This window comes from Molossus molossus, unplaced genomic scaffold, assembly GCF_014108415.1.
Source record: "Molossus molossus isolate mMolMol1 unplaced genomic scaffold, mMolMol1.p scaffold_m16_p_20, whole genome shotgun sequence".
Classification (NCBI taxonomy): domain Eukaryota; kingdom Metazoa; phylum Chordata; class Mammalia; order Chiroptera; family Molossidae; genus Molossus; species Molossus molossus.
The window spans coordinates 1,506,467-1,523,886 of NW_023425356.1; the positions used below are offsets into that span (position 1 = coordinate 1,506,467).

The 17,420-nt window shown below is 49.7% G+C and overlaps 1 protein-coding gene across 1 annotated transcript in view; it reads left to right on the forward strand.

Moving 5' to 3' along the window:
* Window positions 1-2,325: 2,325 nt before the first annotated feature.
* The window catches only part of SLC44A3 (solute carrier family 44 member 3), a 44,545-nt gene continuing 29,450 nt past the window's right edge, over window positions 2,326-17,420 (forward strand). Inside the window, exons 1-8 of the mRNA XM_036272828.1 lie at window positions 2,326-2,377; window positions 2,815-2,922; window positions 6,287-6,429; window positions 7,713-7,849; window positions 8,669-8,762; window positions 14,071-14,231; window positions 15,851-15,940; window positions 16,938-17,062. Of these exons, the coding sequence (XP_036128721.1) occupies window positions 2,351-2,377; window positions 2,815-2,922; window positions 6,287-6,429; window positions 7,713-7,849; window positions 8,669-8,762; window positions 14,071-14,231; window positions 15,851-15,940; window positions 16,938-17,062 (885 nt within the window). The 5' untranslated portion in view covers window positions 2,326-2,350. The remainder of the gene's footprint in view (window positions 2,378-2,814; window positions 2,923-6,286; window positions 6,430-7,712; window positions 7,850-8,668; window positions 8,763-14,070; window positions 14,232-15,850; window positions 15,941-16,937; window positions 17,063-17,420) is intronic.

Below are 17,420 nucleotides of genomic sequence, written 5' to 3' on the forward strand. Positions count from 1 at the left end.
AGCTTGGTGGTCAGATTCAGGAGGACTTTTCTGGCGTGACTACTGCACAGGTGGCAGTGTGGGAGGAGGCTACTATGTGATTTTCCCTTTTTCGTGATGCTTGGAGAACTGTGATGCCCTAAATTCTGTCGTTCCTTCCACACCCCTAAGTCACAATGCAACTATAAAGAGAAACCCCCCCTTAGTTCTGTGATTACCCTGGAGTGTGGTTCCTATGCGAGAGGCAGGATGTGTGCTTGATTCTGCCCTTTTATTGATTACCAGTTTTAGAAATGACTTTGCCCCCTAGAATCTTCTAAAGGCAATGAATGAGGCTTTAGTATTACTGTGAATTTATTAATATAAACACATTTGATGTGTTTCAGGAATATATTTATATTATAGTTGGGGTTTTTTAGGGTCTGGCATAAGATGGGTCTTTTCTTAAATAACCATTTGGGATAGGCCAATGCTTTAAAAATTTATTTTAGAGAAAGAGGGAGAGAGAGAAAAACATTGGTTTGTTGTTCTACTTATTTATGCATTCATTCATTGATTCCTGCATATGCCCTGACCAGAGACAGAACCTGAAACCTTGGCTTATTGGGATGACGCTCCAACTGACCTACCCAGCCAGGGTCAAGATGGGTGTTTTGATGCAAGGAGGCTGATTGGATTAGCCAAGTTTTCCTAAGGATTGATGGATGCAGCAAGGGGAGGGTTTGAAGTGAACCTTAAAGGGTATAGCCACGTGATAACCTAGAAGTGTGTTCTATGGTTCTGACAATGAGCTGTTATCCTGATGAGAGCTGGTTGGGTAGTTGGTCTATTGCTCCAGCAGATTTTTAGGAAATTTCTTTAAAGAAAACAATAAAGGTATTTGAAACATATATGTTTGGCTTGAGACTTCCTTTTCCCTCTGAGGTTTGTTTCTTTCAGTCTTCAAATTTATCTCCAGTATGTCTAAAATATTTCCCATTCTCGTTTTTATATTACTCCCTTTCTGTTCTAGCTTCGATATTACAAAATTTTAAAATAAGCTGCCATAGTTTGTTTTTTTTAACCTTTTCCTACTACCACTATAGAGTTTATACTGTTCTTCCAATCACAAATTCCTTTTCAGCTGCACCTATACTATTTATCCCATGTTATTAATAAATAACCTCAATGAGTATGTGTTCCGATTATTCCATTTTATGCCTAATACTTCTATTCATTTCAGTTTCCTATTTTCCTGATTCATATTGCTCGTGTCATCCCTCATGTTCTCAAATATGTTTATCATGCTTATTTAAAAACCAGTCCATCAGCTTTAATAATTCAGTTTCAGATGTAGATGTTCAGTGTGGCCTTATTATATAGTAGCTGTACTCCTCAGATGTCTAGTTATTTGTCCAGTGGATTCACCCTCCCCTGGCGTTTCAGCTACTCTGATAAATAGTCCTCCAGCCAGGTTCCTACCCTCGGGAGAAGCAGTGAGGAAGGGAAACAGTCACCTTGCCACCCTGGGGTGTGGAGATGGGGAGGAGAGAGTGGGTGAGGGTAGGCGGTCGGTCTGCAGTTGTTTTAATTACACCAACTTTTAAATTGTAGAGTCAGATGATGCTAGTCCCAAGACAACCTGGAGAGAAGAGCGGAACCTCGGATTCTTTCTGCCCACCTCCCTCCCCTGCATCTCCTCCCGCCCCCACCTCCCGCACTCACACCTGGAGGCGTCTTTAGTCCTCACCCCCAACCCGCGCTCCACGCCGTAGGTTTTTCTTTTGTACTTCCTGGCACCTGCGGTATCTCCATTGACCCGAGTTTCTCCGGGAGGGAGTGGGAAAGAGTCTGGGTGGAGGCCGCCGCTGCAGGGGCCACAGTGGTGTCAGCAGAGAGCCGCGTTGAGAGCGCTTCCTGGAGTGTCTGCGTTCAACCCCTTGCCCCACAGTTTGCGGGCTCGGTCTCCCGGCAAGCGACGTCGCTGCTGCCGCGTGCCTGTTTCGCTTTCTGCACATTAGGGAGAACGATCCTTTCTGCCCTGTGGATTGTTTATTAATCCAATTAGAACGGCCTCTGGCACAGGTGAGCGCTCACCTGTTCGCGGAGGATCCGCCGCACCGCACCTGTGCCCACCCGGCGGGACGGACTGGCCGAGGTTTCCTACTTCCTGCTCACTGCCGTGCGGGACCCGCGCTGCGGTCGGAGAGGCGGGCGTCCGGGGGTGCCGGCGGGCGGCGGGGTGCGGCGGGGTGCGGCGGCGCCTCTCCTTCCCACCGGGCAGCGCTCGGAGGCCGCCGCCTGGGGGCGCTGCGCCCCGGCCCGCCGCTTGGCCGCTGGTTCTCCCACCGCGGGCGCTGAGTCGGCCCCCAGTACCCGCCCGGAGTGCAGAATGCGGTGCCTCGGCGCCGAGAGCCTGGTGAGTGCTGCCCCGGGGGAGGAGAGGGCCCCGGGGGACCGACCCCAGGGCAGGGGGCTCGGGCCCCACCTGCACGTACCTGCCCCTACCGGCGCGGATAAAGCCCTGCTAGGCACGCCGAGCCCTGAGGACCCAGGGCGGGGGCCTCGGACCCCACCCTGCTGGGGCGCTGGCTAGTGAGTAGCTTGCGTAGGGGCACGACCTCGGGGCCGCTTACAGGTGCACAGCCAGGTAGGGACTTAGCGATTGGGGACTTCCCATCCGCTCTGCACGGAGCAGGTGTTTCCAGTCTCCAGGAAAGTTCCGTTCGACCAGGGTACAAAACAAAGAAAGTTAACTCTGAGCAGTCTTCCAGCGAGTCTGGGTTCCGTTTCCAGGTGGGGATCCATAAGGTGATTTCTACCCCTTTCTTCAACTCTCCCTTCTTTTTCTGGAAGGTTTCTGCAGAGAGAGCCCCCAGGCAAAGAGAGTGGAGGCCTCAGACTTATAGGAAATGCACAGACACAACGTGGTTGTTCCTGTTCTTTCTCTTTTGGACGGGTTTGGTGAGTGTGGCTGCCCGGCCGGGAGGAGACTAGCGCGTGGGTCCCCCCATAACTGTGCCCCAATGTCAATCGCTTGTCTAGGGCCTTTCCTGGGGAAGCCAGGGGAGAGGGTACTGGGTGAAAGCTGGTGCTGCAATGAGAGGCACCTGCCGAGGGGCAGAATAAACACCCACCCTGGGGAGTTCTGGGAGGTGGTGCAGCCTCCAGCCTCGCTCACCTGGAGCTGTCCGAAGGCGCCTTAGGCTATGAGGCACCCTTTGCAAGGGATTGCTTAATAGTTCCAGGATGGTCTCTCTTCCAAGTTCGCTTCCTGGAAGTTCTTTTACCAGCTCAGCCCCCAAATGAAATGTTCCTCAAGTGTTTGCTATCCCTTTAATAGGAACATCCAAGATGAACCTGGAGATAAATTACTATTGGCCAAGGAAAATGGGCCTGTGCTAAACATGCTCTAGTTAGCAGGTGGTCATTTTCCCCCCGGTTTTTTTCTAGTTTCCAGGTATGTGATTGCTGGCAGTCCTCATCAGGCTGTGCCCGTCCAGTCCTGGGAGAATCCTGTGGAAGCTGAATCTTTTTTTTTTTTTTTTAATCTTTATTGTTGAATGTATTACAGATGTTCTTCATTTTTTCCCCCATTGACCCCCTCCTCCCCACTCCCACCCCCCTCCCGCCTTTTCCCAGCTATTGTCTGTGTCCATTGGTTATGCATATAAGTTCTTTGGTTTATTTCTTCCCACCCCCCAACCGCTTTCCTTTTGAGGTTTGTCATTCTAGCAATTAATTTGTACTTCTTAATCCCTTCACCTTTTTTACCCATTTCCCCAAACCCCCTCCCATCTGGCAACCAACAAAATGTTCTCTGTATCTATGAGAATGTTTCTGTTCTACCTGTTCATTTTGTTTGTAGATTCCATTGTTGATACATATGTATTCATTGCCATTTTGTTTGTTCATGTATTTTATCTTTTTCTTTAAAAAGACCCTTCATTTCATATAATAACAGTTTGGTGGTGATGAACTCCTTTAACTTTTTCTTGTCTGGGAAACTCTTTATATGGTCATCGATTCTAAATGACAGCTTTGCAGGATACAGTAATCTTGGTTGTAGATTCTTACTTTTCATCACTCTGAATATTTCCTGCCACTCCCTTCTGGCCTGCAAAGTTTCTTTTGAGAAATCAGCTGACAGCCTTATGGGAACTCCCTTGTAGGTAACTAGCTGCTTTTCTCTTACTGCTTTTAAGATTCTCTCTTTGTCTTGAACCTTTTGCATTTTGATGATGATGTGTCTTGGTGTGGGCCTCTTGGGATTCATCTTGTTTGGGACTCTCTGTGCTTCCTGGACTTGTATGTCTGTTTCCTTCACCAAGTTAGGGAAGTTTTCTGTCATTATTGTTTCAAACAGGTTTTCAATTTCTTGTTCTCTCTCTTCTCCTTCTGGCACTCCCAAGATGCAAATGTTGGTACGCTTGAAGTTGTCCCTGAGTCTCCTTACACTATCCTCATTTTTTTGGATTCTTTTTTCTTTTTGCTGTTCTAATTGGGCGTTTTTTGCTTCCTTATATTCCAAATCAGTGGTTTGCTTCTTGGATTTATGTACTCTTCTATTGAAGCTGTGTAAATTATTCTTTATTTCAGTTAATGCCTCCTTATTTTCTGACTGTGCATCCATCATTTCTGACTGGTCCTTTTTTATGCTCTTGAGGCCCTCACTAAGTTCACTGAGGTTCTAAGTTCATTGAGCATCCTTATAAGCAATATTTTGAACTCAGCATCTGTTAAGTTGCTTATCTCCATTTCGCTTAGTTCTTTTCTTGGGGTTTTGTTCTGTTCTTTCATTTGGGACCTGTTTCTTTGTCTCCTCATTTTGGCTGCCTATCTGTGTTTGTTTCTGTGTATTACTTAACGAGAGGTATGGGGCTATCTGAGACCAGATGCTGCTTGTTTGAAAGAATTTAGGAAAACCTGAAGCAGGATCCAAGACCGGCCAATCCTATGGTTAAGCAACTGGCAACAACTTGGGTGGGCATGGAAGTTGGGTGGGGCGGGGCCTCAGGGAGTCAGCAGGGCGGGGCAACCAGTGTCAGCCAGGTTGCTGGAGTCCCAGATGTGGTGGCTGTCTGCTGCCCCAGAGAAGGGCTCACCAAAGGAACCAAGGCCTCTGACAGCACATTTGTCCTGGAGAAAGCCCCCTCTCCAGCCCTCGCTCCAATGCCAAACAGCTCAGTTCTTCCCTGTGTGTCTCTGGTGCCCCCCGAGCTGCCTCCCCTCCGAGCTTAGAGGGAGAGAGTCCGATAAGTCCGTGCGCGGGCCCTTTAAGCAGCTGCCTGGGGCTCCAGCCGCCTCAGTCTCCCTGAGCCTCAGTTCCCGCTGGTTTTTCCAGCCAGAGTGATGGGGATTCTCTTCCTGGCACTGGAACCCTGAGCGGGGCACCCGGTGTGTGACGGGGACCCCTCAGTCCTCAGGGAGGACCTTCCCAGCCGCGGGAGCCTCCTGATTTTTATCCGCCACATGTGGGTGTGGGCCCAGCCCGTCCCCTCCGCCCTCCTACCAGTCTGGATGTGGCTGCTGCTTTAATTCCGTAGTTGTAGGACTTCCATTCAGCTTGATTTCAGATGGTTTTGAATGATGGTGGTTCTGTAGTTTTGTTGTAACTTTGATGTGGTTGTGGGAGGACGCGATACTGCGTTTACCTACCCGCCATCCTGACCGGAAGTCGGAAGCTGAGTCTTGAGGCTGCTTATCTTAGAGTGGTAGGGAACAGCAGAAAAAGCCTCGCTCGGCTTCTTCATGGGCCATGCTTGTGAAATCGCCCATTCTAGACTGAGCATGCATTTGATTCATTTATAAAAAGTGACTATAAATTGTGCAAGATGTTCTTGTCCTGAAGAATTCCTGAGATTCTTTTTGTGTATGTATTTTAAGCACCATTAGCACACTTATTATGAACAGTATGTTGGTATATATCCACTGTGTTGCCTCAGCCCTTGAAGGCAGAGTTTTTTGTAAGACAAAAAGAAAAAGGTTGAGAGAGGAGGAGGAAAAAGGGAAGGGAAGAAAGGAAACCCTGGAAAAAGAAGGAAGGGAGAGGGACAGAAGGAGGGATGGATGGGTGGATGGACAGATGGGTGAAAACTCAGGGAAAGAAGTAGCATAGTTCTGGGTGCTTAGAATAAAACTGAGGTTTGCTGGTGAACTTGGGTATTGGAGCAGCAGTGTCCTGACATGTTATGGCTGGAGGGGGAAGCACAGTGGTGCCGGGCAATTTGCTTTTGACCCAGTTTCATTTATGTCAACATTCAGGGGTGGTGGGACTGCTTCCCAGCACTTTTGGCCAGGTGCTCATGTGCCATCTGGGTTTTCCCAGATGTTCATCATGGGCTACTCCGTGGTGGCAGGAGCTGAAGGGAGGCTCCTCTTCGGCCACGACAGCTTTGGCAACGTGTGTGGCCAGAAGAACTCCCCAGTGGAAGGGGCCCCTCTTTCAGGGAAGGACATGACCCTAAAAAAGTAAGTGTTCAAGTAAGTTCCCAAACTACAGAGGGGCGACATTTTAAACTTTGTATAAATTAGTCATTTTGAGCCTGGAACGGTCTTCCCATCCCAAACCCTGGGTCCATCTCATAAAGGATGGTGTGTGTGGCGGTAAGGACATGGGCTCTAGAATCAGCAGCTCTAAGATCAAATTCAGCTCCTACTTTTCAGCTCCTTGACCTTGGGCAGAGTACTTTAATTCTCTGAGCTGAGCTTTTGTCCTTTTAAACATGGTTTATTATACCCACCTCACAAAGTTGTTTGAAGGATCCAGTGAGACACTGCATGTGCTGAGGCTACTGAATGTTAGTTGTTAGTATTACCATCGCAATGTATCAGTTTTGTAGCCAATGGTATGTTAGCAAGTGTACACCCTCCCCAGCACTGTTTCAATGTAGAAATACCCGAATCCTCCCTGGGAGTGCTGGGGACTGTCCCATTCTCTCCCCTGTCTACACTGTCCTCCATGGCACTGGGGGGTGGGTCAAACTGCCCCCTCTAACTCCAACTCAGAAACAGGAAGGGAGAGAAAAGACAGCAGTTCCTGAGGGGAGAGAGAGACATCCTGGCCATGATTTCCTAACCTAGAAACTGACAGGCCTCCCATGTTTCTGGGTTCAGCTAGTTTTGTCTGGGGCAGAAGTGCTTTCCGCGGACTTCACAGGGCAGTGTGTGCCCTGGTTTCCCAGCCGTCTGTGGGGTTCAGTTAGCCCCCCCACCCCCAGTGACTTCCTCGGGCAGCTCCCACTGTTATCCCCACAGAATGCTAGCTCTGTACAGGGAAGTTAACAGTTGAGCATGGTTCCCAGGCTGTGTGACACATTAGGGGACCAGCGGCAGGCATAATACATGCTAAGTTCTGCTGAGGCCGTTCATTATGGGAGTTTGCTTGGTTGTGCCCACATCTGATAGCATGTGGGTATTTTTCTTTTTTAATCCTTACCCGAGGACATTTGCATTTATCTTCAGATAGAGCAGGAGGGAGAGAGAGGGGGGAAGAGAGAGAGAGAGAAACATCGATGTGAGAGAGTCACATCAGCTGGCTGCCATCCACACAACCCCAACCAGGGCTGGGGGCAAACTGCAATTGAGGTATGTGCCCTTAGTGGGAACCGAATGTGGGGCTCTCTGGTCCACGGTCCAATGCTCTAAGTGCTGAGCCAAACCAGCTGGGGCGCATGTGGGTATTTTTTAAGACCCACAATGAACCTCAGTGAGAACTGCTCTGCGGCAGCCGTCTCCCGTCTCCTGTCTCCTAGACACGTGTTCTTCATGAATTCCTGTCACCTGGAAATCAGGGATGGGCGGCTCAGCCCCACTGCCCTCTGCGTGTCCCGCTGCCCCGAAGAGCAGCTCGACACCCTGGAAGAGGTCCAGCTCTTTGCCAACAACAGTGGTAGGCACCGAGGGGCGGGCTCTGCCAGGGGGGACAGTGGGCTCTCCTGTGCATGCCTGACACACATTGCTCTGGAGAGGGGGAAACTGTCCCTTGTTGGGGCCTCCTCTTGTGTGGAAAAGACCACAAATATAATCTCTTGAGCTTGTTCAGTTGTATTCAGGTGTATCTGGTTCTACCAGAAACCTGAGCTTTTCTCGGCTTGCTGCTGGGGAGTGTTCTTTCACAGAAGTAGAGTAGACGGCTGGAGGCAGGCAGGCTCCGAGGACTCCGTGGGCACACTTAGTCCAGGAAAGTACTGCAGGCTTCAGGTCGAATTGCCAGCAAGTAGGTTCTTTCCTGGAAATGTTGGGTGTGTGGCTCCTTTCACTGGACAGTGGGGCAGTGGTAAGCTGGACCTAACATTTGTGTCACTGAAGTACTTTGCTCTGAGCACGTGGTTCAGATTTATGCTCTAGGGGTTAAACATCCAAAGGAAGGAAAAAGAAACTGGAGGCCACCTATTACCAGTTTCATCTGCCTATGAAAATACTGAGCCTGTCCAAAATAACCTTCACATCGTTTTGGTATCAATAGTGTAATGATAGTACCAGTCATTTTAGTTGTGCATTTGGGGCTTTAGAAAGAGAGAGAAAGGGCCTCACTTGACCTCAGATGGTATGTTTTTCTCGATGCCTCTAGGTCACTCCCACATCTAGATCTGAGTGATTTATTCTGTCTCCACACAGTTCTGTAAGATGACTGGTTTCTTTACTGGCTCCCCTGGGAACATGGGCACATGTGGGAAGATGCTACAGTCTGTGTTTCTTCTGCTTCCAGGGTCTTTCCTGTGTGTCTATAGCCTGAGTTCCATCAACTACACCCAGAATCCCAGTGCGGACTCATTGTGCCCCAGGCTCCCAGTTCCTCCAAGGTAAAAACTTCCATACTTTCTCTTATCCGTCAACAATCATGATTGGGTACCTGGTCATGTCCATCACTCTTTTAGGCATTGTGGGAGGGGCAAAGGAGTGGGAGGAGCCCTGTCTGCAGGGAGTCTAGATCTTCAGAAGACCAGGACAAACGCCGAGGGGCTGTTTGCAATATGCAGAATGAACAGTGGGTTAGGAACCAGGCTGAACAAGGCCACAAACAATAAAGATACATGTCCTCAGGTGACAGCCTCCAATGGAGCCAGCAAACATAATATATAAACTGTTAAGGAGTGAGTGGTTCTATAAGGTGGTTAGTGTGTATTTCTTCTACTCCAAGTTTTTGTTAGGAAGTAGAAATCCTTGACATTGTCTTTTTTATTGCAACCAGATATTGTTCCTGGTGTGTTTTTCTTAGAGTTTGCATGCTTCTTTATGTAGTAATATTCTACACCTTCACACAGAAGTGGTTTTTGTTTTGTTTTTTGTTTTGCTTGAATATCACATACCTCTTCTTAATATATTTGCAACTTGACGATTAGAATACTGAGCCCTGGCATCGAACTGCCAAGGTTTGGATGTAGGCTTTTTAGTTTTAGCTATGTGATCTTGAACAAACTGTATAACTGCCTTCTGGTTTCCTCTGTAACAACACGGGGAAAGAATCATACTACGTCACTTATTCGAAGCAATTGATGGAGTAAGGGCCACGTGCTGGGTATGATTTTTAAAGCAGGGAATATAGCAAAAAGTACAATGTACAAAGGCCCATGCTCTGAAGTTGCTTCTGTTGTGAGAAGGGACACAGAATACGTGATGTGTAAGTGAAGTCTCTGTGGTGGTAGCTGTGGAGGAAAGGCAGTTGCGAATGGAGATGGGCGTCTCAGTGTGTAGTATTGGGTTGTTGGTTTTCACTGTGAACATGATATCTGTTAATTAACATCTGGAGGAGAGAGCCAGATAACATCTGTGGGACAGTCATTGCAGGTTTGGGTTGTCGGGTCTGCAGCTGCTGTCCTGCCCGGACGCTCTTCACTAGCCCTGGTGGTCTGACCCCTGCTGCCACCTTCTTGGGAGAATTGCCCTTGGCCAAACAGGAGCCAACAGCCAGGAGACAACCCCTCCTCTCCCCCACCCCTAGAGTGTGCCAGTGACAGTGACCCAGAGCTCCCTTGGGATCAGGCTGAAGTGATTCTCTGGCTGAGACCACCCCCCCTTCACTGAGCCTTTTAATTCTTTAGCCTTGTGTTCCTCATTCCCTTCCTGCCAGAACACCAGCCCCAGAGTGGCTTAAACGAGAGTCCCCACCTCAGGCTGTGCTTCCAGGAAACCGGACCCATGATGGTGACCGTGCTGCCAGCACCATTCTGTTCTCGGCTTCTGTGCGTCTGACTGGGTTCCATTCCACGCGAGGGGATCGTGGCACGTTTGTCTTTTGAGAAGGGTTTTTCAAAGAATGCTTGTTTTTACGGTTCCTGCAGAAGGAGTGGAGAGGGATTTTCAAGGTTGTAACCTGACCACAGCTGGATTTATTCTCCCCTGCTGTAAGTGGGCAGCGACTGACCCCCGGGGAGGCTCCTGTCTTGATACTGGGGATGGTAACAGTGAGCCTTGACTGAGCTTTTGGTACTTGCCAGGCAGGTGCATTTCTAAGCCCTTGAGGTGGATTCATTGATGAGGGCCTCATAGCCTCTGTGCGGTGGGTGCTGTTTTTGTTCCTACGTCACAGCTGAGAAAGGTGATGCAGAGACAGTGCGGGCAGCAAGCGAAGGTGCTGGCATTCGGACCAGGGAGCGCCATGCTTGTTTCTGTAACCCAAAGCAGACGGGCAAGGCTCGGTCGAGCTTGTTTTGCCTGGCAGATGGCCTCCTTGGGCTCCTGCAGAAGTGTGTGTGTGTGGGGGGGGGACCATGTGTCCTAGGATCACCATCTTTTTCTCTCTTAAGCCAGGTGAACCCTTTCACCCTTAAATGCAGACCTTTCCAGTAGTAACTTTTAAAGTGAAGACAAGCTGCTGATCGACTGGTCTTTCTTGGATGGAGTTCGGGACACAGATTTAGCCTGGAGGGCTCTGTTTCCTCTTCCTGCACAAGCAAGTGCTTGTTTCAAGGGGGAAATGATCGTCTTTATCATGGGAGAGCTGTGCCAGGGGCACAAAGCCTGAAAACCCAAGAAGAGTGACTGGTAGGGCCACAGTGCATTTTCTGAATGCCTCTTTGACTGCACCCATTGTTTCTTCCCGGTTGGCCGGTCAGTAAGGTGTGCCAGGCCCTTCAGAGCAATGGCTGCATGTCAGGAGTGTTTGCGTGCCGGGCAGGGGCTGTCAGAGCAGCGCAGGGGGACTGCAGCAGGCCCTGCCCTCTGGAGCTCAGTGTCATGCTGTGTTCTGAGTCCCTGGTGCTTTTAAAATCTGAGAGGCTTAGGTTTTCCCCACTGATGAATTCTAGTCTGGCCTCCCCCCAGGTGCCAAGGCGGGACACCATTCGCTCGGATGAATTCTAGCAGGGTCATCTAAGTACAGTCAGCTCTCCAAATCACTTCCTTCAAGCTTAACTGCTTTGCTGATGGGGAGAGAAGAGCAGATGCAGGGAAGAAACCAGAGTCTGCAGCCAAAAGACAGCCCTGTCCCAGCCAGTGAAGCCCTCAGTGGGCAACTGATCAGCAGCCCACCAGGGTGACCCACACTGGACATGCCTCTCTCCACTCTCAGGCCCAGACGGCCCTTTACCAGCACGTGGTTATCAAATGCCTGAAAAGCACCATAGTTCACAGGCCATGTTGACAAAGCTAAGAAGTTATGGAGAATTGTATTTGGGAGAAAACACATAAAATGACATTAAACCTGTACAGACCTTACTTTTCAGAAACTAAATGAAAGTTCAGGAAACATTTGTTTTTGAAACCTTTCAGATTCAGTGGTGTTAAGATTATTATTACTACCTTTTTTCCTCTATTGATTTTAGAGAGAGAGGAAGGGAGAGGGAGAGAGAGAAACATTGATAAGAGAGAACATCAATTGGCCGCCTCCTGCATGCCCCCCACTGGGGATTGGGCCCAAAACCTGGGCATGTGCCCTGACTGGGAATCGAACCAGCGACCTCTTGGTGCATGGGTAAACCTCAACCCCTGAGCCACACAGGCCGGATGGTGTTAAGATTATTTAGTAATAAGAAAGTAAGAGAAATGAGAGGTTTAAAAATTGGAAAGTGGAAGGTAAAATCACTACTTTACAAGTGGTTAGAAAATTAACTGAAAAACTACAAATGATAAGGGAATTTATTCAGGTGGTAGGAACAAGGTTAATATACTGAAATCTGTAACATTCATATTCATATATATTTTTAAAAGAATCATTTTAGCCCTGGCTGGTTTGGCACAGCAGTTAGAGCATCGACCCACAGACCCATGAGACACGGGTTTGATTTCAGTCAAGGACACGCACCTTGGTTGCAGTTCATCCCTGGTCCTGGTTGGGCCTTGTGTGAGGCAGCCACTCGATGTGTCCATTTCACTTCAATGTTTCTCTCTTTCTCTCTCTTCCTTTCTCTCCCTCCCACTCTATCTGAACAAAACTAGAAAAATACCCTTGGGTGAGAATTAAAAAACAAAACAAAAAACAGACCTATTCTATATAAAGGAAAAAAAAACAAAACTAAAACACAGAAGTCCCACTCTGGCCGGTTGCTGAGTGGTTGGAGCGTCAGCCCACGGGTGAGGGAGACGCAGGTCTGGTTCCCACTGGGGGTGCACGCCTCAGCTGCAGTTTGTCTCCACTGGGGGTGCACGCCTCTGCCGCGGTTTGTCTCCACTGGGGGTGCACGCCTCTGCCGCGGTTTGTCTCCACTGGGGGTGCACGCCTCAGCTGCAGTTTGTCTCCACTGGGGGTGCACGCCTCTGCCGCGGTTTGTCTCCACTGGGGGTGCACGCCTCTGCCGCGGTTTGTCTCCACTGGGGGTGCACGCCTCTGCCGCGGTTTGTCTCCACTGGGGGTGCACGCCTCTGCCGCGGTTTGTCTCCACTGGGGGTGCACGCCTCTGCCGCGGTTTGTCTCCACTGGGGGTGCACGCCTCTGCTGCAGTTTGTCTCCACGAGGGTCATGTGGGTGGCAGCCGGTCGACGTGTCTCTCTCACATTGATATTTCTCTCTCTCTCTCCCTCCCTCTCTCCCTCCTGCTCTATCTGAAGATAAATGCAAAAAAATGTCCTCGAGTGAGGATAAAAAATAAAATAAAGTAAAATAAAATAAATAAAATGTAAAAGTTCCTAGGAATAATTGAACAAATGTATAAGAACCACAGAAAGAAAACTTTAGTAGATTCTGAGGTACATAAAAACATGAACAGATTTAAAGAGACTGGTCTTGATAGTATTGTTGACACTATCACAGAGGTCCCCATTCCCCACCCCCTTTGCCCACCTTCCCCCCGTCCCTGCCTCCCCTCCTTCTGGCTATCACCACACTGGCCTGTGTCCATGGGGTACGCATATATGTTATTTGGCTAATCCCTTCACTTTCTTTCATTCAGCCCCCCCCCCTGCCCCAGCTATCAGGCTGTTTCATGTGTCCATGCCTACAAATTGGACGTTTTCAATACTTATTAAGCTGTTGCTTCTCCCTACATTGTTCTATAGATTCAACACAATCCTCTCAATATAAATTTTGTAGAAAGTGACAAGTTTGTTCTAAAACATACAAGCTAAAGACCCAGGGTCACAAAAAATCTTGAAGAACAGAGTTCAAGGGCCCCGCCGTCTGACTTCAAGGCTTAGTGTAGTTCCAGCAGTGAAGCCTGGTGCGAGAGCGAGGACAGACAGACAGACACGGGTCAGGCAGAGGGCCCAGAGTGCAGCTGTGTCCACGGTCAGTGGTCTTGGCGAAGGTCGTTTCATGGGGGAGATGTCTTTTCAGCAAATGGTGCAGAACGAAGTGGAAAGACGGGAGAGGACTCTGGGCCATTCTGTGTGAGGCCTCGTGTTACAACAATGAATTTGAGATGAATCTTAGACCTAAACACAGGAAATGGGATTCTTGTGTGGAGCTGGTGGCGTGTGTCTAAGAGGGGCTAAGCCTGCATGCCAGCAAGGGCCTCCCAGGGCCATTCCCGTCCCGAGGTGTCAGTCACCTGTTGCCACGGCAGCAGCAATTGCTGGGCCCTCGGAGGGATGCTCTGCAGGCTGGTGCTAACCCCCTTTTTATTACTGCATCTCTTATGTTTTCTTGGTTGTTGAAAATTTTAAATAAACATCTTTTTTGAGCAAAAAAAAGTAATTAAACCTCTTTACCATTTCTTTCCCACCTTTAATTTTTAGCAAATCTTTCCCCTTGTTTAACCGATGCATCCCTCAAACGCCAGAGTGTTACTCCCTGTTTGCATCTCTTCTGATAAACGATGCCGACACCCTCCATCGACTTCTCAGCGGAGTCCTGTCAGGAAGAGACACAATCTTTGGCCTGTGTGTCCTTGCATTAGGTAATCACTTAATTTTGTTCCATGATGATTTATTGATTGCCAGAGTTTCTTGCACTTATGTATGTTGTACTATGAAAATTAGCCTCTTGACTGAAATTTAAAGCTTCTCTTTGTATATTTCCTTTATGGAGATTTTCAGTGCCACAGGTTCAGGAGGGAGAGGCACAGCAACAGGAAGGCCGCTGGCTCTGCGGAGAGGCCTCCCCAGGTGGGGGCGCCTTCACCCCGGGGCCACGGTCAGTGCCTGGCCCTCAGCTCTTCGTGAGGATGGGTCCAGAGCAGATTGGAAGGGCGTGAAGAGTACAGCTGGCATGCCCTCTCCCTGTGGACAAGCCAGAGCACGGGCCAAGGGGTGAGCCCGGGAGGGAGGCCTGCCTCTAGGTGGGACAGTCAGCCGGCAAGGCCTGATGTGTCCGCTCCTCCAAGGAACGTCCCTGCTTCAGGTTGTAGGCAGGGCAAGGCCTTGAACCAGGACATGTCTCATCAGTGACCCATCAACCTCCTGACCCCCCATGTTCTGTGTTTCAGCGTGACGAGCCCCTGTAAGAAGGTGGTTGTCTGCTGTGCACAGGCGTAGTGGACGGTACCTACCCCTTCCCCAGGGGCTGCCTCCCAGCCCTGCGATTCTTCTCATTTACAAATGGAGTTTTCCATAATTTCAGTACCAAAAGGTCACTAATTCCTGAATGCTTGAAGATGCGTAAGTAGTTGTCATCATGTAACTTCCAGACTCCCGGTGGCCAGTGTGCAAGCCTCAGTGAGCCCTGTGGCACCGATGGGAGAGAGGCTGAGGCGGCGACGCGCCGAGGCCACACGTCAGTGCAGGAGGTGGCGGAGCCGAGACAGCCCAGACCAGTCTGCTCGCGGGCTCTGTGCTTCACCGAAACAGCTGCGTCATCCTGATTTCTTGTTTAGAAAAAAAGAAAAATAGTATTTGCAAGTTCACTGAAATAGCCCTGGCTGGTTTGGCTCAGAGGTTAGATCGTCGGCCTGCAGACCAATGAGTCACAGGTTCGATTCCCACTATGGGCAGTTGCAGTTTGTCCCCAGCCCTGGTCAGGTCATGTGGGAGGCAGCCAGTCAATGTGTCCCTCTCACATCGATGTTTCTCTCTCCCTCCAACTCTATCTGAAGATAAATAGAAAAATACCTTGGATGAGGATTAAAAAAAAAAAAATTCACAGAAATACTTAGAATATGTGTATAAGCTTAAAACCCCAAATACTAGGAAATACTATGCAGATTTTTACACATACAACTCATAATTAGAATCTTAAAGTTTTAATTTTTCAAGGTAGTAATTTTTCTGTTTAATAGGAATACTTGAAAACACTGAAAGTGAGGGCTTTTAATGAGCCCAAGTATGAAGTCCAAAGAGTTATGTGTGATTTAAAAAAAAAATAGTTAAATGGTTCATTTGGACTTAAAAGGAAAAGTAAGTCTGGCTATTTGGAATAATACCTGCTTAAAAATATTTTTTTAAACTCATGAAGAAGGCTGGCACATTGGAAACTGGCTGACTTGGCAGACTGACCTGTCTCTGTGCCCGCTCTTGGGAGAGGGGTGTCTTCGCCCTCATCGGCGGGTGTTGCTGTACTTTGTGTCATCTTTCTTTCCAGCCTTGTCTTTGGCCATGATGTTCACCTTCCGATTTGTCACCAGCCTTCTGATTCACACTTTGATTGCACTGGTTATTTTGGGGTTGTTGTGTAAGTATTTCCACTTGGTTTTCTTTTTGATGAAATGAAAAGCCTTTCCATGAAGCATCAAAGTTAAAAGTCCATTTTTTGAGCTAAGTGGGGTCTCAGAGGGTCTTCTCGTCTGACTGGGTCATGTTGCCTGTGGAAGGCGCAGGCCCAAGCAGGATGGAGACGGCCTCCCCGTTCGGGGCCGCATGCCCGTCCACAAACAGTCCTTCCAGCCTGTCAGAGGGCTCCTGAGGGGCTCCTCCTTGGCGCTCGCGTCACCCCTGGGCTCGGAGCTGGGCAGGGTCCTGGGTGCTCTCTCCTGTGTCCACTGCTTCCCTGTTCATTGCTGGGTTGTGGGAGGGGCCCGAGAGGCAAGGGTGTGAAGAAGGCTCAGGGCAGCAGCCATGCCAACGGGTCTTGGATATTTGGTTTCCAGTCACGGGTACAGCCTCAGTTCCCTTCCCTGGAATAATTGCTGTGCCCTCAGCCACTCAGCGCCCCTCAGCTCCAGGTACAGAGAGGGTCACTGCTGGAGGACACATGCCAGGGCTGGTGAGGGACACTTTCCCCTGCAATCAGCAGCAACCACTGTGACCTTCCTGGTGACTGCGGATGTGGTGTAGTGGCAGTTAGGACCTCAGTGCAGAGCATTTGCAATGCCAAAGCCTCTGCCCAGGCTCCTGCAGGACCCATCACCAGCAGAGCCCATTTGGAAGTTTGAGACTTTGACTCTCATATTGTTCCTCTCACCATCCTCTTGCAGTTTCTCCCTGCTCACACTCAGCCCAGCCTGTGGGCTGGCTGACAGGACACACCTGTGTCCTTGGGTCACCTCCTCGGTCTCCCAAAGACAAGCATCCACTTGATGTCTGGGTGGCCCTGGTCCTGCCCAGCCCCTTCAGAGAGCCCAGGGCTTTGAGACCCAGTGCCTGAGCCTGGTGTGTGGTCCGTGCAGCGGGTGGAGGGTGAGGGGTGGTCACCTGGAGGCAGGTGCTGAGGGTGGCATTTTGCTTTCCAGTTGTCTGCGGTGTCCTGTGGTGGCTGTATTATGACTACACCACCGACCTCAGCTCAGCACTGGACACAGAAAGGGACAACATGATCTGCCTGCTGGGGTTCTCTGTGCTGTCTGTGGTTCTCACGGTAAGAAACGCATGTCCGGGAAGAGGCCACGCAGTGGCCAGAGCTGAGTCCACATCACGATTTTAGCCAGAAGCAGTGGAAACATTTTTGTCCCCCACCTCAGAGCGTGTGTCCATGGCTGTGCAGTCAGTGAGTACACATGGTCTGTGTCACTGAGATGGCCACGTAGAGACGTCAGAACCCCCGAACTCTAGGAAAAAGCATCCGCCATCTCCCTAGGCTGACTTCAGGCTCATTCCCCTGCCCCGCCCCCGGGCCTCGGGTGGCTGCTGCAGGGCAGAGGGAGGCAGCCTGGTTCCCGTGAGTGAGGACAACTCTGCCCAGAGTGCAGACAGCTCGTTGTCCCCACCTGCTGGCC